Source organism: Phasianus colchicus, chromosome 8 (genome assembly GCF_987193195.1).
Source record: "Phasianus colchicus chromosome 8, bPhaCol1.hap1.1, whole genome shotgun sequence".
In the NCBI taxonomy this organism is placed as follows: Eukaryota; Metazoa; Chordata; class Aves; order Galliformes; family Phasianidae; genus Phasianus; species Phasianus colchicus.
The window spans coordinates 23,350,947-23,374,965 of NC_143443.1; the positions used below are offsets into that span (position 1 = coordinate 23,350,947).

Below are 24,019 nucleotides of genomic sequence, written 5' to 3' on the forward strand. Positions count from 1 at the left end.
TGGGCTTCACAAGCCTTTGCTTTTCAATTATTCATTCTTTGCAATAATCAAATACCAGACTCTTCCAAAGGGCACTGCAGATCTGCCTGCTCTTCTGGTTTTGCAAGTTGAGAGCATGCAGTATCCAAAATACTGCCCTGCTTGAGATGCCCTGCTTGGATTGCTGATCTCACCCTTCCATTCTGTCCATCCAGCCACTCAAATTTTGCCAAAAGCTGTTGATTCTGTTACAACGTGTGTTGTCTCTGAATTGCAGCTGATTATATTCCAGACATTTCTGCACTTATTTCTGCACTTGGTGTTAAAAGTTTGCAATTTTACAAATTGCAGTTGTTCACAGTAATAATGAATCTTGACAGGTAAGTAGTCCATACGTGCTCAGCTCACAAAGTAGTTTGAAGTTAGAGAATAGAAAGGGTGCTGTTTACAAACTGCAAAATTCAGGTCTTAAGCAAAAAAGATTGTGATGCCTAGTCATCTTCAGAGTCTTCTAACACTTGCACTGCAACCTGCCTATGAATTGAGATTACAAATTACTATCAAGCACACGAGTGGCAAATCTAAACTAAAATGGCAGGAGAACAACCTGATTCCACAGAATCACATACATTTGTAAAATCCAGGGACTTAAAAGAAAACAATGCATGCACATAACTGGCATTAATTAAGCAACATTTTTATTACTTATAATCAAAGACTTGTAAGGAAGGTTTATCTGACAGAAAGAGGGAAGGAGGGCTTTTTTTTTTTTTTTTTTTTTTTGCTGAGAAATTACCATTCTTACTTAATTAACAATCTAGTTTTTTCATAGCGTAGCTGTTAAGCTTTTTTCACTTTTATTTTCACCTAAATGGATATTATACAGGGGAACTTTGTCTAAACACAAATGCAATTACAGAAGTGGGGCAGAAAAGACAACGCTGAACTATTCTAATAATCATGCATTTTAGTTTAGTTTGCAGCCACTGTTGCAAGGGTTTTCATTTTGTGTTGTGAAGCAAGAGGAAGGAAGCATAGGAGAAGAAAGTTAAACCTGGACCTGTGCACACAGCTAGGAAAGACCGACCATGTTTCACAAATTCAGGGCATACTTCTACCACGAAGGCAGGTTTACTTCTTGCACACAGAGTCCAAGCAGCCTGGCTGCACAGACCACCCTTTCCATTCTCTAACTTCAAACTACTTTGTGAGCTGAGCATGTATGGACTACTTATCTGTCAAGATTCATTATTACTGTAGAACAAGTAATTGCAGCTACTTGGAATGCTACTTTCAGGTCTGTGAGAGCCATTATCTGGTTGTTCATTTTTAATTTTCCTCAACAATAAGGTTCAGCAATCTGTACAGTGAGTACTGCTGTCTGCTCCCAAGCTGCAGCCTCAGCTAAGCCCGTCAGTCACATGCAACAAGGGACTGCCTGCCCTGCTGAAGTTATCTTGGATATGAGCTTCCACAGGCAGACTAATTTGAATCTATTTTTGTAAATTATAGATTGTGTTAAATATACATGAAGGAAAATATGGAACAGTTTGTTTTACTGCACAACATGAGTTATTTCACAATCTAGGTTCCCTCTGAGAAAACTCTCAATTTTAAAACTTGCCAATTAGTGGCAGTGACTATTGGTGAGACCTAACCCAGGCAAAGATTATTTGCTGAATGCTGCAAAGGGCAGAACAGCACTGCAGGAGAATGAAGGGAGCGGAACAGCAGACAGGAACAAGGAGAAGCACAGAGTCACTTGCCCAAGCTTCCTTTCCTTTAAGAAGAACTGAAGGTTGTGTCACTGCTTTAATAGAACAGTGAAACTATAAATTCACATCAGCCAGAATTAGATCTTTGCATGCAAAGTGAAAGTGAGCGTTAATTGCTACAGTAAAGTTTAGGACAATTATTAGACAGAATGTTTGGAAGAGAGTACAATGCTCTTCATCACTACTCTTCCCTCTTTTTCAAATGAAGACAATCCCATTCAATTCATCCTAATAAATAAACACAAAGAGAGTATGATTTCTTCCAATAAACATATGGGGATAAACATAAAAAAGGGAAGGGATTTCTAAAACAGAAGGAATGAAGAAGCAGAAGAATCAAAGCTACAATCCCATTATCAGCAAGCTAACTCGGCAGCCTGGAGAGGATTTCCACTGTTCAGACCTATCGAGCTGTGGAATGATCTTCTGGTGGAAACAGAATGGAAAAAACAGTCCAACCTTCAACCGGTTGTAAAATAAAGCTCAGTGAGTTCACCAAAGGGACAGCACAGGACCTGCAAGAGCAGGGAGCAGGAAGCAGTGAGCTGAGGTCCCAATAGGTAGGATGATAGAAACCAGGAAACGTCCCGTTGTGCAGGAGGTCATTCACCACCTTATAGCTCACACATCATCTGAGACAGCACAGATGCAGACTTGTTGACTAGTAACTGAGCAAAGTGACCTTCAATGCGTAGAGAACATAGATGAGACTGCGGACTCCACTCTATTAAATATACAAAGGTATATTGATTCCTCTATCACAGATGATAGGCCACTGAGTCAGCCAGAAAAACAGCTGTCAATTTTCAATCTGAGCTTGAGCATACCTGAGATTTATGAAATGTCCCACCTACACCCTTCCCACTAGGTGCTGAACTGAGTTCCATAGATACACAGGAAAACTACTCCAGTATGTTTTTATCCATCTGTCTCAGCTCCAGGAGATTCACAGATAACCTCAGAGTGCCCCAAGGCTGTATCCACTGTGACAGGGGACCCCTCCTAGTCTCTGATGTGTTTATAACAAATGTATTACATGGGAACAGAGGAGATCTCTTTTCATACTTTCACAACTCCCATAGGATGCGGGGCAAACCCTTAAGCTGCTTGTTCACGTCATGTTTGGATGTAAGATGACGATGGGATCTGGCAGGTTGTAAAGCAAGTGACCTTAGAGTCCCTGATATGTATGCACTTCTGCTGGAGGATTAGGGAGGAGATACCTTCAACTCACTCACCACTGACTGAGAAGATTAGGCTGTGACCTGCTGGGCAGTGAGCTGCAGTGACTGTGAACTCTACTGTCTCAAGAGACAACTGTCTACTGTCTCCATAATTAGAAGAAAAGATACATTTCAACTTTGCTGCTGTCTTCTACTAGCTTCTACCGTTAGCTGATCTGGGTATAGGTTGCAATGGATATCTGTCATACACTCCCACACTTTCACACATTTCCTGAATATTATCAGAACCACAAGGAGCAAACTCAGACAGGTATTAGCTGGAGACCAGAATGACTCCTAATCAATTCTTAACAACTAAGATCAAAACTTGTCCTGCCAGCTGATGCTGGTCTGCTGCAAGAAATTGACTGACAAACGGCCAGAAAGTAAGGTAAAGGCAACAACATATTTGGAAGTAAACTGAAGGTAAGAAATCAAGTTCTCCATTCTCTAAGGTTTTATTCTATTAAACATTATTGTATGAGATGAGATCACAGACTCAACAGTGCTGCTCTCATTTCCTGACGGACAACTTACCTATGCAGCCTGAAAGTTCACACATCTCCACCCCCACCTTCATGAGAACTGCAAGATATGTTTTAGGGATTAGGACTTCAATACAGGTACTGATTTCATTAGCGTGGGTAAGGTTTTATAATTTTGCTAAAGAGAAATGATGTTCTGTAGCACTTTATAAATAACTGTTTGCCTGTTAAAAACTTAATACTTAAGCTCACAAAATGATTTGTCTTTGAGGCAAACCTGTCTTGCTAAAAATAGAGAGAAATTTTAAAGACACCAGCAAGAGCAAAGTTTTGCTAGCCCACCTAGAGCACAGAAAGAAATGGGTAACTGAAACAAGCACAGCACAGAGATTTCAGCTGGAGGTCGGAAATATTCTAATATTTAATAAAAGCAGGCTTCAAAAATAGCATCCAGAAAGACTCTTGTGCTGGACAAAGCACATGAGAGAGACTGTATATAGAAAGTAGATACATACCTTCTCTCCACATACATACACCAAATATGAGACTCTAGGAAGCACATGGGTGGGCACAGGATCCATGGAGCCTAGCATCCTGCTTGGGGTCACTTTGGTACCAGGGAATTGGGTAAGGATGGCTTCAGATGGCACAGGCTGGTACAGCTCTGCTCTCAGAGCACAGACAGCACTATCTGGGGACCAGGCTGCACATCAAGGTCTTTGTGTGGGTGAGCCCACCACCAGATTAAGAGGAGAAGGCATCCTGCTCTAAGGAGCTCCCTTCTGCGTTGCTACCAATGTTCAGGAAGTTATATTCACATAAGGAGTGTTTCAGGCAGAGTCTGAGGAAGATATGGTGGTAAGCAGCAACACTCTACATGTGAAGAAAAGCTCCAAAATGATCAAGCTACAGAGGTAAAGTAAAACACCCAGAGACTGATATCCCCCAGCCTGGAGCAGCACCCAGAGTGCAGGGCACAGGGCAGGGAGAGCACTGGGAAGGAGTGGGAAAACTGCACTGAGAGAGAGCAAAACCCAGACAAGTGGATGGGAAAAATACATAAGTCATTTTAAATAAAACTGACTGAAAACAGGGTTCTAAAAACTACCAGTAACTTCTAAAATTGACAAAATCAGACAGTTACAAAATCTGACCAGCAACTGGAAAAAAATGTATTAGGTTAATAAAGAATTAAGATTTGCTGCATGTTCATTTTAACATGTATGTCAACACTACCAGTCCGTAGGCTGCCTATTAATTCACATGTGGCATATTTACATTCATTCTGATATTATGCCCCATGCTAGGACATCCCATTACAGAGTCACGGTAGCAGCTCCATACTTAAGGTGTCAGAAGCCGGTGAATTCCGCAGCACGTCGCCTTTCCCCTCTTATTCTCTGGCAGTGGAATTACTTTGGGGCAGGAATTTGCCATTTGGTTTTCAGGCCACAAGGGAATCTCTTAGGGAACTGACAAACTGATTTAAGCAGCTGTGGAATAATTTACTGGGTTTTCTGTTTTATTAAAAGTGGGGGGAGAGGAGGGAAGAAGGCTTTGACATCTTTTGGTGGTTTATGCAACAAGAGGAATAAACATTTGTCTTAGAAAATGACCACTTTTTCATAGATAGTGCCATTGCCTCCTATAAATATTGTATCTGATTGCAAATTTGTCTGCAACCACTGGTGGTTGGGAGGCACCAGTTCCCCAAGACCCATGGCTAACATAGACAAACCTGGGAGCAGAGAAGGTATCAGAGGAGAAGAACCCAAATCAGCATTAGGTGTGTTTAAACACAAGCAGTGCTCAAGCAGAAAACACCCTTCAAGTGGTATCACACTTCCAGATCTCCAGATGTCAAGCAAGGAAATACTCAGCAGAATTATGCCATTTCACAGACAGAAGAACTGAGATGGAAAAGCATGATATGACAAAGACAAAAGGTATCTCAAAATCTGGAGCCATAATTCCTAATCTAATAAACTTCCTGTTAGGCCTTATTGCTTATTATGAATATTTCATCCCTAGATTTCAGTTGTAAGAGCAACTTTGAACTCCTCCGCAAAAAAAGGATGTTGTGAGTCCAGTCCTGGTCCCAAGAAACATGGGGAGGATTAATTAAGGCTTGTGAAGCACTCAGACTGCAGGGAAATCCCCAAGAGGAAGTTCGTATTTCCATATTCTGACCAGGGCTTGAAAGGCATGCAATAAATACAGCCTGGGGCACAGAACAAACAGCACGAATAAAACAAAATACTGAGCAGCTGTTCCTTTAGCAAATACCCTCTGTCCCACACCAAACTTTATTTCTGCCTCAGGCCACAGGGAGGGAGTGGGGAATCAGATCGAGGGAGAAATAAAATTTTACTTCAAAAGGTTAAATGGTAGCAAAGTTACAAACAAGGGAACCTGTTTCTTATAAAGGAAAATAAGACATCCTTAGCCAGCCACAATGGTTACACCACCTTCCCGTGCCAGAAAGTGGGATGCCTAGCACTGAAGGCAGCCTGCTTAAGTGTCCTAATGAGAAAAAAGAACAAAAAGCAGCACAGACGTGTGCAGGAGGACAGCCTTGCTCCGCAGCCAACATTGGGAATTACAGGGAAGGAGAGGCAGTGCCTGAAAAACACAATGCAGAGAGCAAGGAAAGACGAACACAAACTGTGCTAATCAGCTGGATTCCTCTGCGCTGCCAACACAAATGCTGTTTCATAGTATTTCTGATTTTCCTTCCCGGAAGTCACCCCCAAACACCACTCTTTCCTCCACAGTATTTTTTCCCTTAACAAATATACCTATTTTTGAAAGACCGCTGTTCATTCAGAGCTGACAATCATTAATTACTGTTTCTGCTTTTAGACTGTATTTGAGAAAACTGCTGTTTTATCAAACCTCTAGGAAAAAAACAATCAAGTCAATCTTCTCAGCAAACAGCTGCCAAACCTTTCAAATTACAACTTCAATGAATAAACTGAAAAATATTGGAGCAAAAAAACTACCAAAAAACCTCCCAAAACGCAACCAAAGAAAGCAGCAGCAGGAAAGCAGTGCAGTATCTGCTCTCTGCTCCTTTTTGCTGCTGAAAGAGGCACGGCATGCATCGTATTTTTAACTAAGGAGTCTCACTGCAAATATATGCCAAGGAATCTTATTTCAAACATATACTAAATAAGGAGGGCAGTAATAAAACAGGCAGTCCCTTACTCTAATTTTATCCGTCTCCCTCCTCTTCTTTCCTTGATGCAGTGAAACTTTAAATCCAATACCAAACCCCGTCTCTCTCCTTTTTTTTTTCTTAAACAGTGATCAACATTTTCCTAAATGACCCCCGAAAGGACCTACTTCTAAGCTACTCATTAGTAACAGCCACGTTTGCAATATTAACCTGGATGCGGCTGTTTATTAAGATCTTTTAAGGGGTTTCGAATGAAGACACACTGCCGGTGTACAGGGAGCACAGAAGGGGTAATTTAAAACCCGTGTTTTTCCTCCCCCTCGCCAAAAACATGCCCAGCATTGTGCAGCTGTGCTGCCAGCTTCATCACTCCCTCCGTCTCCACTCTTGCTAATTAAAAGGTTGATCACAGAACAATGCTCTTCTCATTAATTTCGGCTTTCTGATTGGGCAGGATTCCCGTTCGCCCCGCCTGATCTTTTCCACACTGCTGAAGTTAATGTGACAGGAGCCCGAAGATGGATTACCCGCTGCCATATTGCCCATCACCTCCAATCAGCAGCTATCTGGGTAAACTGATTGTTCTAATTTGCTCTCATTATTTTTACAATATCAGGAGAAAATAACGCACACAGCTCACTGTCAAAGCCGTGAAAATCAGCCATTAGTTAAACCCAGGCACTGAGTGCCTTTATTAGAAGCGCTGCAGTTTATCGACGCGGCTTCTGTAAACGAAGAGAATACCTGCCCTCTTAGACACACTTTTTGGTGTGTGGTTACACGGAAAGGAAATATATATCAGGATACTTTTGGCAACGCACGCTGTCTCAGCCTGTTATCCCAACCCGCTGGCACACAGCGACGAGGAAGAACAATAGACTTGACTTCTGCAGAAAGAAGGGCAAAATATGCAGCATTACCCATGCAGCAGCCTGCCTGAACATCTCCACTATTATTTACTGCTCAAATAAATTAAATCATTTCAGCACTAATATGACAGGCCAATACATAAATACACCTCCAAAACACAGGAAATATTGTAATAGAGTGAAGATAAACATGGCATGGTGTGAGCTGTACGCACAAGGTCAACATTTTGGGCTGGAGCATTTGTTTGGGTTTTGTCCTGCTAAGCACGGGAGCCCCACATCAAAACCCAGCAATGAAGAGCAGGAGTTCCATGCACTAAGGGAAACCAGTCTGTTCTTCAGATTGATTCTGTTCTGTCCTACAGACTGTTCTTCCCCCACAAAAAAAACACCGTGCTGCAACAACTTGGGAGTGAGTCAGAGCAGAAATGTCATTCCACACTGGAACCTCACAGGATCCCATGGCTAAGAAATGAATGAAGTATTGTTAGTAGCATGAAGTCAGGCGTTTTTACACTGCAGTGCTGCTACAAGCTACGCTCAAAATCCTGGACCGCTGGCAGTCTCCATGCTGTATAAAAAGGGACCTACGTTATTTTGGCTGCTGCCTATCAGCATCTTAGCAAAGAGAAATGCTAAACAGAAGGATTAACAGAAATATGATACTTTAAATCTTGCTAAAGATAAACCTTAAACTGGTGTCTACAATGCTGTGACTCGCAGTGTGCTCCAAGAATGACAGGCAGAGCACAGAGCAGACTGATTTTACTTTTAAATAATATCTAAATTAGATTAGCTCTTTGTGTAGATCTGCATGAACCAGAGGGGACATTCATCATTGTGCCAAAAAAGTTAAATTCACTGGGGCACGCTCAAAGTGAATGGTTCTAGACCTACGTTTTATCTCTCAGACACATCATCAAGATGCTGTGCCAATATGCATGAAACCAGCTAGGAGCTGCAAGAAAGACAACGGGAGGGGAACTGGATACCAGAAACGGTTTCGTTTTTCCCATTGTAGATTATGAATTGCTTGGGACAGGATCTGTGGTTTCCGTGTCTTGCAAGCACGGGGCATCCCTTTCAATATGTGAGCTTCTTTTTTAATATTTAAACAGATTAAATATAAGGGAGGGTATTCTCTTCCCTCCCCCTCCAAAACAGATGTAATTCTAGTTCTCCTTCCTCCCCCCGCTGTAATTTGAAACACCACAATTTTCATTACTGCTTTTTAATATTTTTAAACCCTCATCAGCTACAGCCCTGAGTTCGGGGGGTGATCTTCCCTCCCTCCCAGCTTTGTTTGGCATTTCTTTTGATCCTGGCTAATGGCTTTCCCTCGGAGGGGTGTGCCACGCTTTTCTCCTTAAAATTCCTGCACTGAAAGGCTGCACCGCACCGCGCTCCACAAAACGTGCTGATGGCACAAATTACAAGCCCCCAGCCGAACGCTCCAGCCCCCACCATTCGGGCAGATTTATGTGGGCTCTTGCCGACGTTATTACAAGTCAGAGTTTATTGGGAAATTGTTACATTATGCGGAGTGTCTAACAAATTGCTTATGCTGCTATAATTGGATTACAACAGCCGCTTGCTCCCACCGGTAAGATTAGGCAAGTAGGACTCCTGCCGATCTCTGAGCGTTAGCAGTAATTTTATTTGCCTTGCCTCTCTCTTTCCTAACAACATGCCTCTTTCCCTGCCAGCTGTCTGCTGAAAAGGCACAGGCTTGTTCCTTGGCCCTAACAATGCAATTACAGCCCTGCAGATCGCACTGTTTGTGCATTAAGTACAGAGCCAAAACGAGGCGAATTGATCGTTTGACTTTTGGAGGAGCCATGTGATCTCTGCGTGCGGGTGATCCGGCATGCATCAGTGGGCAATGCTGCAGTACATGCCTGATGAGGAGCTTGCTTCGTGCCATTTCCCCTCCCCGTCTGCTCCGAACAGCAAGGACATTGGAGCCTCCCATTAATCTGGATCTGTCAATAAAGATGGGCTCCTTTTTGTCACCTCTCTTGCTAGGTTCAACTCAGCCTTCTGAAATGTGATGCGTAGCCCCACCGATGGCATCCTCACCGTGGGCTACAAGATGAAATGATTATTGCAGCATTTCACACCTCCAGCTTAAGCACAAGATTTGGACATATTTGTCAAACTGCTTTTTTAACCTCTTGCTTTTGAAAAATACTGAAGACATTCCAATCAATGCAATGATTGGAATGTTTGTATCCTCTGCCATCTGAGGGCGCTGTCACTGCAGATGACTACTTGAGAGGTGATGCTTCTCTTTGCCTTTACCACTGCTCACCATTAAATCCCTCAATGACTTGGATTCTGAACTGTTTTGTATTTCCATCACAAAACATCCCTACCTGATTGCTCTCTACAACAACCTGAAAGGATGTTGTAGTGAAGTGAGGGCTGGCCTCTTCTCTTGGGTAACAGCGATAGGACAAGAAGGAACACCTTCACATTGCACCGGGGGAGTTACCAGTTGGGTATTAGGAGAAACTTCTTCAGTGAAAGACTAGTCAGGTGCTGGCACAGGCTGCCCAGGGAGGTAGTTGAATCACCATTCCTGGAGGCGTTCAAGAAACGTGTAGATGTGGCACTAAGTGACAAGGTCCAGCAGGCAGTATTAGTAGTAGGTAGAATCTTATCCTGGCAAATGGTCCATACAAGCTTAATGTGGCAGGACCTGAATGAAGACCTCAGGACTGCAATTGCTTATGCAGAGGATCAATCACATAGCAAACGTCTGGGGTAAAAGCACAGCATATGAGAACACACACAATCAAAGTGCAGGGCAATTCTGATTAAGGATGTTCTGTCATTTGTATTGATTTATATCACATCTCCAGTACCTGCACACTTGGAGCACTGCAGGACAACCCAGTTTAAATGGGACCTTGGGAGCTCTCCAGTTCATCCTCCTGCTCAAAGCAGAGTCTGTTGAAAGGGCAGTTCAGGTAGCTCAGGACTCCATCCAGTCTGCTTTTGAAAACCTTTAGGGCTGATGTGCAAAGCATCCATAGATAACCTGATCCAGCTGACGTTCATCATCATCATGAAAAAGCTTTCTTTACAGCAAGTCAAACCTGAGAGGGAGTTTCTAATTCGGGAGCCTTTCAAAGATATGCTCAGCTCAGCTTCGCTGACCACACAATTTGCTTACTCAAAGTTCCAAACCCAGGAATCCAAAAAATAAAAACATCTCCACTGACTTGGCTGAAATCTGGAAATTGTTCTTCATATCAAGATTTCTCATATCACATGACCATCCTTACTGCAGAGCTTTGAGAGCTGATCTCTGAATACACTTTGAGACCCTAAGCTGTAAAGCGCTTTGCGGCAAGTAAGCTTTATAATAACATTTCTTCAAAGTCTCTTTTTAATTTAAAAAAACAAGTGTAATTCTTTTTTAATTTGTGGCTTCATTGACACGCAAAGTCATTTTGGGTGCTAAGAGAAGCAGAAATGACAACCATAGTGTTTGCATAACTGAAGACTAAAGAAGCCTGTTTACATGTAGTTTAACACTCAAAAGAAACTCTGAACAGCTGAAATGTCTTATAAATAGCTCAGACCCAGAGGAAGTGCAAACGTCTGCATTGTGAATTGTAGATCTTAATTACAGACAATGGCTGGTACAGCAAGTAGCATGGAAAAAAAAAGTGAAACAGTTGCACTGTTCATGGTTGGCAATAATTCTTCAGGAAAATATTTACTATCAATCAGTTATGAGAAAAGGGACTCTGCGCTCATAAAACAGCACGTTGCTTCTCATACCAGGACCATTTTGCTTCAGCATAATCTGAATTTAAACAGCTTGTTTCCTGCGGATATAATTTTGGAAATAAATAAAACAAGTCTATCAAAATCTGGAGAATGTGTATGGTGGGGTAGGGTGGGGGAGCAGGATATCACATTTCTTCCTCAGCCATTTGCAAAGAGGTTATTAGACTGAGGGAAAGCTAAAGCATAAAGATTGTCTTGAGCATAAATAAATAAATAATTAGAAACCCACAATTAAGGTAAAAGTAGCCACATCGCTATGAAAAGAAAATCATCATTATGTTAACATTCTAAGACAAACCTCTGATTCTGCATAGTGCCTGAGTTGTCTAAATACTCAGAATCCAGCGCTGAACTTCATGTTTCATAGCAACTTTTGAACACAAACCAACCCTCAGCCATGTCCCTGCAACACCAGCCATTCACAACACCCTCTTTTATAGAGACAACAGAAGGAACAGAAGAGTGAAATGGCATAAATAGCATGCCTGGACCTCTCCTGGCCCATGGTAGCTGAGCAGGCATCTGTAGGCAATGGCCTCAGAAGCTGTTATCCCAGTTGTGTCCCCAGCATACAAAAGAGAACACTGCTAGCAAAGGTGTTGGAGCTGGAAGCATGACAGCTGACAGCCCCCCTGCATCACTGCACAAAAGCATAATGCAAAAATAAATTTAGGATATGAAGGAACATACTTTCTCATTAAACCAGTTGAAGAAGTATCAGGAAACGACGTAGTTTGTCAAATAATACTCATTCAGGATTACATTGGTCTACTATCACTTCAAGAACTGGGAAGGTTTCAGAAGCACTGGAAAACTGTACGTTATCTGAAGATATACCGACTCAGCAGTGTCTCACAGCAGAACTCTGAGCTGCATGTGCTGCTCATGTAAAGTAAATGCAGCGACACTCTCAGGAAAGAGGAGCCATCAATCTGTGACATAAAGGGAGTTGAGAGTCCAAGAGGGACACTCTTCAGATCAATTTGTCCTACTGCCAACTGGAACATCCAGCCCGGAACCCTAAATGTTTGTTTGTTGAAGTGTACTCGTGGTTTCTCCACTGAATTTCATACCAAAATTCCGAGCTCAGTGTTATTACTGTGCAGACTATTCTTACCCCAAAAATTCTGAAGTAGAGATGCAGAAAGAGCTCACAAAGAAAAGCTGGTTCCAATTAGCAGTTCCTTCCACCACTCCCTCTCTTCTTTACTGGAATCACCCTTGAATGTAAGAGTGCAGCTACAGCTAAATAATACTATGCATCTTTGCAAGAATATGTCCCTGGAAGACATGACACACTTGGTTTGCAGGCACCTTAAGAGGCAGGACCGGGGATCATACGTGGGTATGGCAAGGAGCAAGGAGTGCTCAGCTGCATTTTGCTTTTTCCAATTTTGTTCACCTCTGGTAATAACAGGGGCTGGGAACCTGTCCCAGCTGCTGCCCAGCTCAGAGCTAAGCAGATACGCAGGGATGCTGGATGACATTTAAAAGGTGTCTCTATGCTGTCTGTGGCTGCTGTGCCATAGGTTGCCTGGCCCTGGCACATACAGAGGAGAATTTGATGTGCAAAAATGAAACTGAGAACACTTCCCCGTGCAGCAGATGCAGACGAATTTGATCTGATTGCACGAGTTAATAAAAAAACCTATCTAATGAATACAGGAAATGGGTATTGACTGCACAACTCCATCAGATCAGCTCCTTCTCCTGCTGGGAAGCAAAAGAGCACTTTGAATCAGGAAAATATTTCCACGATCCAAGGAAGTGTACTATCCAACAGACTCCAAGTGAACAGCAGAAGTCAAACCTAGCACAGCCCACATTATCAAAGGATGAAACGGCAAGACCTCTATTTAAAAATATATAACCCATCTAAGCAAAGACTCAGCCAAGGAGAATGGAGACAAGCAGAGCCTCCCTCTCCACAGGGCAAAGCATGAAGGTCATTGCACAAACCAAGTGGCTCAGGATACAGGACAGGAGAAAAACTTGTTTGCACACTCAGGAGCATCACAAGAGTCCTAAGGACAGACCAGATGCCAGGGGATTTTTAACTGAGGATGCAGCACACACCAACACCATTATCTGACCCAAAGATACTGGCTAACAAAATAGGGAACAAACAATGGGAACAGATGCTCAGTTGGCCAATTTTCAATAACCCTCATTAAAACCAAACGCCCTGCCCTTGCAGCTCAGGTTCATGTTATATTTCTACCTTATTTTTAAGCATCTTGCACCAATTTCTGAGAAAGTCATCCAATTATGGCTGCACACCAGTACCACCGTAACAAGAAATCCTCTTGCAAATATTTTGCAGTTTCCAAAGGGATAATCAGGAGGATTTTTGTGTGTGAGCAGCATTTATAAAAACACAATTAGAAATTACATTTGCCTTTTAAAGACATTAGGTTAAATATATATCACACTTGTTGATCACTCAGAGGCAATGGCAACAACATGCCCAAAGATTAATGGAAGAACTCCCAGTGACATCTGTGCACCTAAATATATAATTATTAATTTATGATCCCCCCTATTCAGTCTAGACATGCACATTTTGAGCAATTTTTCCTGTCAAGGCTGATACTGCATTGCAGAATCAGAAAAGGTAATCATCATTTCCAAAGCAACCCTTTTAGTCCTTCAGTGCCCACTTTTAAAAAAGCAAGCAAGCAAGCAAACAAACAAAAAAACTTACAGTACTTTCAGAAAAGTGCTGTAGACAAAGCAACTTGCATTTATGCTTTCCAGCATTCACCCTCTTGACAAAAGATTTTAATGTTCAAAGCCTTAAGACATCAATCATGGAGGATAAAACTCGCCATGTGCATAAGGCTAGGAGAAGGCCTCTGAACTCCTTAAATCCCATTTAAGCCCTTCACCAAGGGAACATTTAACAGTTGTGCCATTTGCCTATGCCATCACAGAGCCATCTGCATCCAGCTAACTGGAGTTTAAATGCTTCAACACTTCTGGAATTTGAAAGATAAGCTTTCTTAGAACCTATTTCACTTTGTTTTGCAGCTGGGAAGGCGGGGAAAGGGGTACAACAGCCAGACAATCTAGTTCTAGGGGAAATATATCCCCGTAAAAGTCCTTCTTTTATATATAGTATATAATCATACAGTGCATGGAGACACAATACTTAAAAACATACAATTTTCCACCTGCAGAGTGATAGTTCAAATTTATCCTCAATGACAGGAAAGAAAACTTGCCATTCTACTTCCAAACTTGCCTATTTCTTACCATGACCCCACTGAATAGGCTGTTTCAGGACAGTCTATTATTTGGGACACTGGGAAGTTAAAGGTATGTCATCTCAGTTTAAAGAGGCATTACCTAAATTAGCAGTAATTCCTGCACATCCTTGCTCCTCAGTAAGAAGACCAGGTTAAACAAAATGGTGTACAGTACAGGGCATTGACTGGGTTTACTCCTAGCTAGGTCACTGTGAGCTGCTTCATCAGAATAGCACTGTATGCTGACATAATTCAGTAAGAGCTGCTTCAAGAGTTTCACTTTGTATCATGAGGGGCCTGAGGAAGCAACATGCAAAACCAACTGTCTTAAACTAGGAAAGTAGGTTTCAGGATTCAATATTAGCACTTTTTACCATGATTGGTAGCTTCTTTCTGAAGTGCATCCCCACTGCAAGGCAACCTTGCATGGCAAGAGCAGCTTATGAGTGCTAAGTCACCTGAATGCACCATGGCAAACTCTTATGGTGGCCAATTCAGAAAAAAAAAACCAAACTAAAAGTAATGGGACATCCAAATTTCACTGGAAAAATTCCAAAGCAAAGATTTAGCTGGGAGATCAGCTTAAAAGTCAACACAAAAGCAGGCCTCAAAGAGGCAAGGCACCTCTAAAGCATGGGGGAAAAGGGGACTTCAAAAATATCAAGAAATTTAAAACAATGAAAGAGAAAACAGGCTTTTGAGTGGTCAGGTCGTGGTGACAGAGAGCTACAAAAAGCCAGCTGGTTTCAGTAACAGATGGCTGCGTGCACTGATCTGTCCTGCATGCCCATTCTAACCCTCCTCACAGTGGAAACACGAAGCTTATACAAGGCTAAGCACATCCTTCACACAGCCTTTTTATACTTATTGCATCATGGTTCAAATGTTTTCCATTCACAAACAACTCTGCAAGTGTCTTATTTTACTCCAGTTATGCTGAATTTTAAGAAAAGAGGGTGGCTAATGGCAGCTCCTCTGTTCCAATCACACCTAGTACAATTTTCAAGAAATGTATTTTCTCTGATGCATGAATATATCTATTTTCTTACCATTCTGACTGTATTTCCCTCTTTCTCTCCTAAATAGAGCATTCACTGGATTTTAGTTAAAGGGCCTTTATTAACAACTCTTTTTACACATTCCTTCTGGCAGCTAAGAAAGGGCACCATGACACAGAGTTCTCATGCTTCATATATTTTATATATATAGATCAGCATCTATCTGGACATTCATCATGTGAAGTTGCCACAGCTAATCACGTGGCAGGAACAGGTCGTCCCACTGTAACAGCCTACTTGTGTAGCAGAATAAACTCTTCTATCCTAGATCGTTCAGGACTCGAGTAATCATTTCCAACAGAGGAAAACAGCACATCTCAAACTCTACACCAAAAGCTGGAAAAACCTACCTCAAATAGTTACTTTCCATTTAAATGCTTTTCCTAGCTGTCATCTTTAACAAGAATTTTTCTATGATTAATAGTGGATAGAATGCTAAAACACCTCTCAAAACCAAAGCCGTTCTGTTACTTACTTTGGCCACACAATTTTCAGTCTTCATAGCCGTGCTTCCTAGACATACTGTTTCCTGGTTTAAGCACAGTCTGGCACAGCTGTTGTAGGTCTGCAGAAAGATTAAAATGGTTATGAATAGAAGACGACAATTTTCTTTCAGGCACCATATTTTTGGCACCAGAACCCACAACAATGCTACTACATTTCCTTTTTCCTATGGTGTAATAATTTCTAGCCAAAATAAACTAGTTTACAGCAAAAACCTACGTTGAGGGCATGCTCGTTCTCTGAGAAGCTGTGCAGTTTTATAGTTCTGAGATACACAGATCGAAGGGATTTTTTTTTTTTTTTACTGTGACTAAAATTAAACTTTGGATGAAGTGACTCTTTAAACTAAAATGTCTGAAGAACTTGGAGTTTTCTAATGGAGGTTTTCAGCACCTTGTTAATGACTACTTGATGAAGCTCACGTTTGCTAAAAGGAGGAGGACAGTAGTTCCTAAAAGTCCCAGTACTTGATAAAACCCCAGCGTGCTATGCCTGGTGCTAACAGAAGACTATTCTCCACCCCCAAAGAACCCACAATTTATGTGCTGACCAAAAGACACAGGAAAAAAACAGCGTGGCAGTCAGCAGATGGTATCAGCTGCTTAAGCAGTGCAGTATCTGGGGGAACACTACAGAGCAGGACTGGTCTGTCACTGCTTACAAAAGACTGCAACTCCTGCCTGCATCCAGAAGGAGAAACAGAAATTTCTAGGCCCAAATCCTTTCCAGCACCACGTGGCCGAGCAGAGTGCATCTTTCAGCATCTTCCATCTTTCAGCAGGGAGGTTTGCATTCAAACCAGGATTAGGCTGCGAGCAAACAGAAGGCTGAGGGACTCAACTCTGCCTCCTGCAAATATTTGCCAACGTCATAAAACTATCACTCTGGTATGCACAGTACTTTTTTCTCAGAAGAAGGATCAGAATGGCATAAACTATAATAAATTGTGGCTTAGATGTAGTGGCTCAAGTGGTGGACAGAAAAGTTGACACCATCTGCTCTGCGCCGACGTTCAGACAACACCACACAGACTTCATTTTATAAGCATCACATCAGTTAAATTCCACCAGGCTCTGAAGGTGGAAAACCGTGAAGAGTTGGTAATATTCTTTGTTCATTATTGACATTTGTGTAATTTAACCCACTTATTGTAAATCTGTGATCTCCCTCGTTTGCATTTGCATTCCCAACATTCCAGTAGCAGCATTTCTGCCCAGTGTACCTCATATATACTGCAATTTAGATGAGAGGCTCAAAGAAAGCTAATACCAACTGCACTTTGCAGATGAAAAGCTCAGTCACAAAAGCATTTACTGAAAGAAACATGGAAGACTGTGGCTTCCTGAACTCAACCATGAACCAACTCGCATCTTTTTAGTCTTTTCCTCCCAGGGTATCAAAAGGCTTGGTAACAAGCCAGTTTTTTAAAAGGCAAGCTTACAGCAGGCTTTCTATCATATCACATACGCAGAGTGGATAATCCAAATACAGTACGTAAAGTAATAAAGGCCAAAAAACAAGAGCTTTTTGAGAAGGGAGCTCACTACATCACTGTTCAAAAGTAGGATACATGACAGACACAAATAATTATTCCATTAATTTTTATATCATTTATTTTTTATTACTTTTACCCTCGTAGTACACCTTAGCGTGGACAGCACCAAGACAATTAGCTTGTTCATCAAATCCCCCAGGATCTGGTGACACTTGATGGAACTAATGGAGTACTTAAAAACAACAATAAAGAGGAACAAAAGGAATCTCTTCGCTAGACCTGATAGCAGCCTTTCAGTATATAAAGAGTGAGTACAGGAAAGAAAGGGACAGACCCTTTAGCACAGTCTGTTTTGACAGGACAAGAAATGGTTTCAAAATAAAAGAGAGGAGATTCAGACTTTATAAAAGGAAGAAGTTTTTTCCAATACAGGCAATGAGGCACTGGCACAGGTTGCCCAGAGAGGGGGTGTATAACCCAATTCTGGAGATGCTCAAGGTCAGGCTGAAGGGGGCTCTGAGCACCTGATGGAACTGCAGGGAATTTGGACCAGATGGCCTTGAAGAGTCCCTTCCAAATCAAATGACTCTATGATTCTGTGACTATATACCCAGAGATCTCCTGCAGCTCGCTGCCATGGGATGCTATGGAGAAAAGCATCAGCAAGTAAAAGTAGGAATTAAATGAACTCAGGGAGAACATGTCCAGAGTATGAGCCAGGATACACCCAGACATCCCTAGTGCCATTTGCCATCATTCTGCAACATCTTCCACTGGGCACTCCCATGTTCATACCTCCCTGCCCCTGCACCACAAGCCAACAAGTCCTAAATCCCTCTCAAGCTTTTCAGCCACAGAAATGAGACAAGAACATACTTTTATTGTGAGGACCAACCTTTGTACAGTAACTTTATTACATAACGATCTACGTAAGCATCAAGTTGCCAGACAACCATTTAGTCTTTGGGCAGCTCTTTGCTTTTCATTAAAGGAAAGTTAAGAGGAGTCAACCCATCAGGATGCAGAACTGAGAATCAAACACACGAACAGTGATCAGCAGTTCAATGCCCGTTACTATGTTTGCACATTTACAATGTTCTCCTGGTCTTTTTCTCACTTTCTCACAGAAGAATTCATTATTAGCTGTGTGATGAATAAAGACGCTAAAGATGCATATGCAAGATGTACAACGTGGTCAAATAACCTCAAGCAAAAATATTGAAGAACATCCCTGGAGGCATCCAAGGCCATGCTGGATGTGGCTCTTGGCAGCCTGGTCTAGTGCTTGGCAATTCTGCACACAGCAGTGGGTTCACAATCAGATTATCATTACGGTCCTTTTCAACCCAGGCCATTCTATAACCTATGATCTAGTTCTGCCCTAACATCCAGGAAAAAAGAAAAGCAGTCATATCACTCTAACGGGTCTCAAAGGAAATGTTATGAGAATGTTGAGAAGATGCAGCATTTGGCTCATGAAGAGCAGTCATGAGGAGCTAGGAGAGTACATGAGGAGCATGGAGGTATTGCTGTATGGATATCTCCTACTGTTGCTCTGCAGGCAGCAGTTACCAGCTGCTGTGAGACACAAGATCACTAAAGATGTGGTTTCATCTGGCATTATCATGTTGTGTTTGCACACCAACAGTTTCTAGTGAGCAGGCTGAACAGAAAAGAGAACAATTGTCACGTCACTGGATAATAACAGAGCCCTACATCCAGCTGAAACAGTTTGTGGTGCTTCACAATACACTGCAAAATATCAGAGCACTCCTTTCGTTGCCTCGGATGGCTGTAGGAACACTGACTACTCTGGAAGAAAAATGAGAACATCAAAGCCAGAACCAACCCTCAGAAAAGTAAATTTCTCAGCTCATCTTTAAAGCTCGACCCTTTTATGCATCTCATCTCATTTGCACCAGAACCGTTCAGGTTTCTCCTCACCTTTCATCAAGATAAGAGGTTTCCTTGCCAAGGAAAGCAGTCTGAAATGGCAGCCTGGTTCAACGCCACAGGCGGATAGCTTTGCGTTGGAGTGCTTTAATATGTTTTTATATTGCATATAAAGCATGCAAACATAAACCAGTTTGTTGAAAACTACCTTCTTAGTGGAAGCCGGCTGTAATTCTGAACAAGTTTTCAATTTTCGCACTGCTGCTAGGGTAAAACATTTTAAAGAGTTTAATTTTTACAGAGGCTTCAATGACACAAGATTATCTAACAAAGTAATGGTTAATCAATAGAGGGTTTAGTTGTCAGGTGAAACATATAACACACTAAAAGGGATTGATTGCAAGGCTCCTCCTTATTTACTAGGAGGTATATATTTAAAATGACACAAACTTGTTACCAAGCCGCATTCCTTTAACCTTGCAAAAGCCGTTTGAGAACGGTGTTAAGCAGCCCTACAGCAAAACAAGGTCTAATGAGAAAAAAACCCTAGGAATATATGGTGGCACCAAATCATGTCAGAAGCAGGGGACCACAAAGCTGTATCCACTCTCAGCCAAAGGCTCAAAACGCCACAGAGACACGAGGCTATAGTTCACTAAAGATAGAGCTGGATCTCATCTCATTCCATAAGTGTCTTTGGTTACATTTTTCTTTTTAAAGAACGCAGGTGCTGCTCTTTGACACAAACACGTAACCATCCCTCCCCGTGTCGGTGTGACTCGGGATGAAGGCGGAATGCCAACCTGATGGCTGGAACCCCAGGCTGAGCTGCGAGCGTGCGGCTCGTCTCAACCCCAACTCCCCGGCCATTTATTCAGAGAATCCCCAGTCCCTGAACAAAACTCCACTTTTTAATAGAAGCTGCAGCCCAGGAGCTCAATAAGATTTCCCCCCCGCAATAGTTAATAATTACATGATTTATCAGAGAAAGATAACACTAATAAAAACGCGGCAAAACGACAAAACCCATACCCTCCCTTCAAGTCATTTTCAGGGAAAAGATTATTAAACTGTTCTTTTTGAACAAGGGCTTTTGTAGCTGAGCACAAATTGCCAAACGGTTAGAAAAAAAGTTATTAGACTCCGAAGAATTGAGCAGAAGTGGGAAGTTATATAAACAAATCACTCCAGCAGATTTGGAAAGATCGCTTTCATCTCACTTAGAGCCTTAGGAGACTTGCATTAATTACCCTTTAAAGGTCTTTCACATGGACTATTTAAAATAAATGCAATTTATTTATTTATTTCAAATGAGGTACTTCTTCCAAAAGAATTAAGTAATCTCAACAAATTTAAAAAGGTTTTTATAAACAGGTAATTAAAAAGAAGACTAGAATTAAGGCAAGCTGTAAGATATTACCAGCCATTTGCCGCAATCATTTTCCAAAGCCTAAATTTTTGTTGCCCACGGCCCAGCCCGCAGGAAGGACAGTCTCCACAGAAAGCCATAAGCAGAAATAAAGCCCAGCCAAACAAAAAAAACCAGATCATTCACAGCGTTTTCCCCAAAGCACAGTTTGTCATATTGCAATTACACCTTGCCTACTGCGAAAGGCAGAGTCCTTAATATTGCCACTAGAGGGAAGAAGTGTCTCAACACATGGTGATGGTAGTTGGGGAGTGGGGTTTTTTTGAGCAATTACCATAACAAAGCTCCCTTGGCTGTGTGTACCTTCTAATTACTCAGTACAATTAAAATGACTTACCTAAAACAAACAGCAAAAAGAGAGGCCCCTAAAACAAAAAACCTCACCACAGTACAAACAAAAAGCCTCACTCCAATCTGCCTGTTATCTGAAATTACATTAAAGATGAAGATCTTTCTTTCCTCATCCATCAGTGCACAGGGGCAAAGAAAAAAAAGTAATGTCACAATGCCCAAACACCACAGGGTCTGTTCAGCCAAGTAAAAGCATTAAAACCAACAAAAACAAAGAGCAAAGAGAACTACATCTCTTGTTAAAATAAAGAACAAAAAAAAAGAAAAAAAGGAAATGTCGTGGTATTTAGCCATCTGGTAGCTGCTTGAAAACAAATTGTCCTCAAAAGAGCAGAAATACAGTATGTCTTCTCTCAGTTCACTGGCTTATGAATCAAGACGACTTTTTTCTTTTTTCCTTTAATTCAGGCACAGCAGTGTTGGACTTTGTGCTGCCGCCCAGCCCTCTCTTGTCCCGCCGTGCAAAAACGGCCATCCCCATCAGAACTGCTTTCTGCAACGTGGACGCAGCATTTGCAGTCTTTCAGGATCCATCTCGTTGGGCCCATTGTTCCAAATCCCCCCGGATTTTTCTTTTCCTGACAGCTACTCGATGATTTTTTCTACCCTTAAATCTTTCATTTTATAAGGCGCGTCATTAAGGGAAGATGGCAGCCAAGCGATTTTTCTTCCCATTGACAATTTGTGACATTTCTCCAGCAGCGTGCAAGGTGTTGAAAACCTGGCAGCTGTTACCTCCCGGGATGAAGCTCCTTTTTTATCCTCCCTTGACAGTTTAACTCAATGGGTCAGCACCTTTAAAGACTGCAAAGTACCACTGAAGTGGATGGAGGCTTGAATTACTGCTCCCTCCCTAATCAATGTAAACCCTCGCTGCAGGTGAAACTCTTCATCTATAGAGGTGCATGGGGGAGGAAAATGTAATGCCCTGAGCCAGATGGTTCTCATCTTGTTTTTTAAAGAAGAAAGGAACAAGCTAACAAGGGGACAGCTACTTTGTTAGCTTCTTGGCCTCTCTCATGGCTTTGGATCCCCAGGGTTCCAGCCACACAAGAGAAAGAATACAGAAAAACATAAACACTTAAACATAACTAAGGGGCTGGCAACACGCTGCTTTCAAAGACTTGAGAGTCCTGTTCAGCGCTTTATTTATCACTGCCCACGTTCTTTGGATGGTAAGTGGACATGGACACAAAGGACAGGGGGAGCAGACAACACTCGCAATTTACTCAATTACACAGGAATGCAGAAATGCAGCAGGGTGACAGATTCCTATTAGCACTACTGCTGAAAGAGCCCAGTGCCCTTTCTGCCACGAGGCAGCATTCCCACTGTAACTCCAGCCCCACTACAGCCCAGGTTGGCTCATTTGTTACCCTGCATGGAGTGTTACAAACAAATGGAAATTATTTTTCCCTTTTGTTTGAGAAGGAAGATCTTTAAAAAAATAAATAAACATAGTAAGTCCAGGATGTGCTTCTAGTGAATTCGGAAGGTTTTTTTCAACCAGCACCTCCCAACTTGCAAGCATTAACAAGGTAAAAGCTGAGGTGTGCAGGACAACGTTACTGACCTGGTTCCACCCGCACTCCGCCAGGTGGATCAGAAGGGCAATGCCCTCCCCAAGGGCTGGAGGACCCTTGCTCCTTCCCACCACGCAGCTGTTCCCATTGCAGAAACAGAAGAAACACTCCTGGAGAGCACTGCTGAGCAGCCCCATGGGCAGGACAAGGCCAACAGAAAGGGCTGGCTGCTGCTGCTTTTTGTCTTTCCTTTGCTCTGCCCTCTTTAGCTGCTTTCTGCTTCTAACAGTTTGCTCTTGTATTGACTTTAAGCCCTTTAAGAGTGGAATGTGTCTACCCGAACACCAAAACAGCGCCTAGAGCATGTTTTAGGTGCTACATGTAATTTTACAAAATGATCTCAAATCCATAGGAGTGAATCGAGGCAACATTCTGTGCCAAAATGCTAACGGGAAAAAAGCCCTGAAAATGCAGAGGGGCTTGCCTGAATGGGGAGCAGGCTGGGATTTTTCCCCGGACTTCCATCTGGAGGCCTGATGAGCGACAGCAGAGAGCCAGGTGAGCTTTGCAGAGGGTTGCAGGAGGGAGGCCGCAGCAAGCTGCCGGCATTTCCCCCCATGGCACCCGGCAGCCCCAGGAGCACAGCGCAAGGCACTTCGTCATCGCCCCACCAGGGGAGGGAGGGCAGGGCTCGAAGCAAGCCGCATTGTGCCCGTCTTCTTTAAAAACCAGAGAGGTAATCAAGTTCAGGGCAGCCCCGGACAGCTGCCCTGTGACCTATTCATGTTGACCCCCGCTATTCATCACTTTCCTTAGGACTGTGAGGGCAAGCTCCCGGGGAGTGACCACCACAATAGACAGATAGGAGCCAACAATAATACGGTTCCCGCAAAAAAACCAGATGGCACTGCAATAAATTTACAAATCTGCATTCATGGCTCTGTTAAAAACACCCAGAAGCTAAAAGGCTGGAGGGGCCCCCAGAGAGCTTCCCCTGCCCGGTTTCTAAAGGCCGGCTCTCTCCCCAAGACTATTGAGCTCGTGTTCTTCATAAATGAAGAATGGAGACGTAGCCCTTAAAATAACAAATGCCTGACCTAATCAATCTAGTGTTTGGGGCTAACACTAAATGATAGGCACTGAAAACTAATTATGTTTTTTGGCAAGGAAGTTGAATTAAAATGGAAACACACAGGTTAAAAAGGCAC

The 24,019-nt window shown here is 42.4% G+C and overlaps 1 protein-coding gene across 12 annotated transcripts in view; it reads right to left on the minus strand.

The window, feature by feature from the left end:
• Positions 1 to 24,019, minus strand: part of BTRC (beta-transducin repeat containing E3 ubiquitin protein ligase) — a 112,518-nt gene that overhangs the window by 40,704 nt on the left and 47,795 nt on the right. For 10 of the 12 annotated variants that reach the window (XM_090145393.1, XM_090145399.1, XM_031597624.2 and 7 more), the window contains one exon: positions 16,092 to 16,181. The exons of the other annotated variants lie outside the window; for them this stretch is intronic. In XM_090145393.1, coding sequence (XP_090001519.1) covers positions 16,092 to 16,181 — 90 coding nt within the window. The remainder of the gene's footprint in view (positions 1 to 16,091; positions 16,182 to 24,019) is intronic. 12 annotated transcript variants of the gene reach the window in all.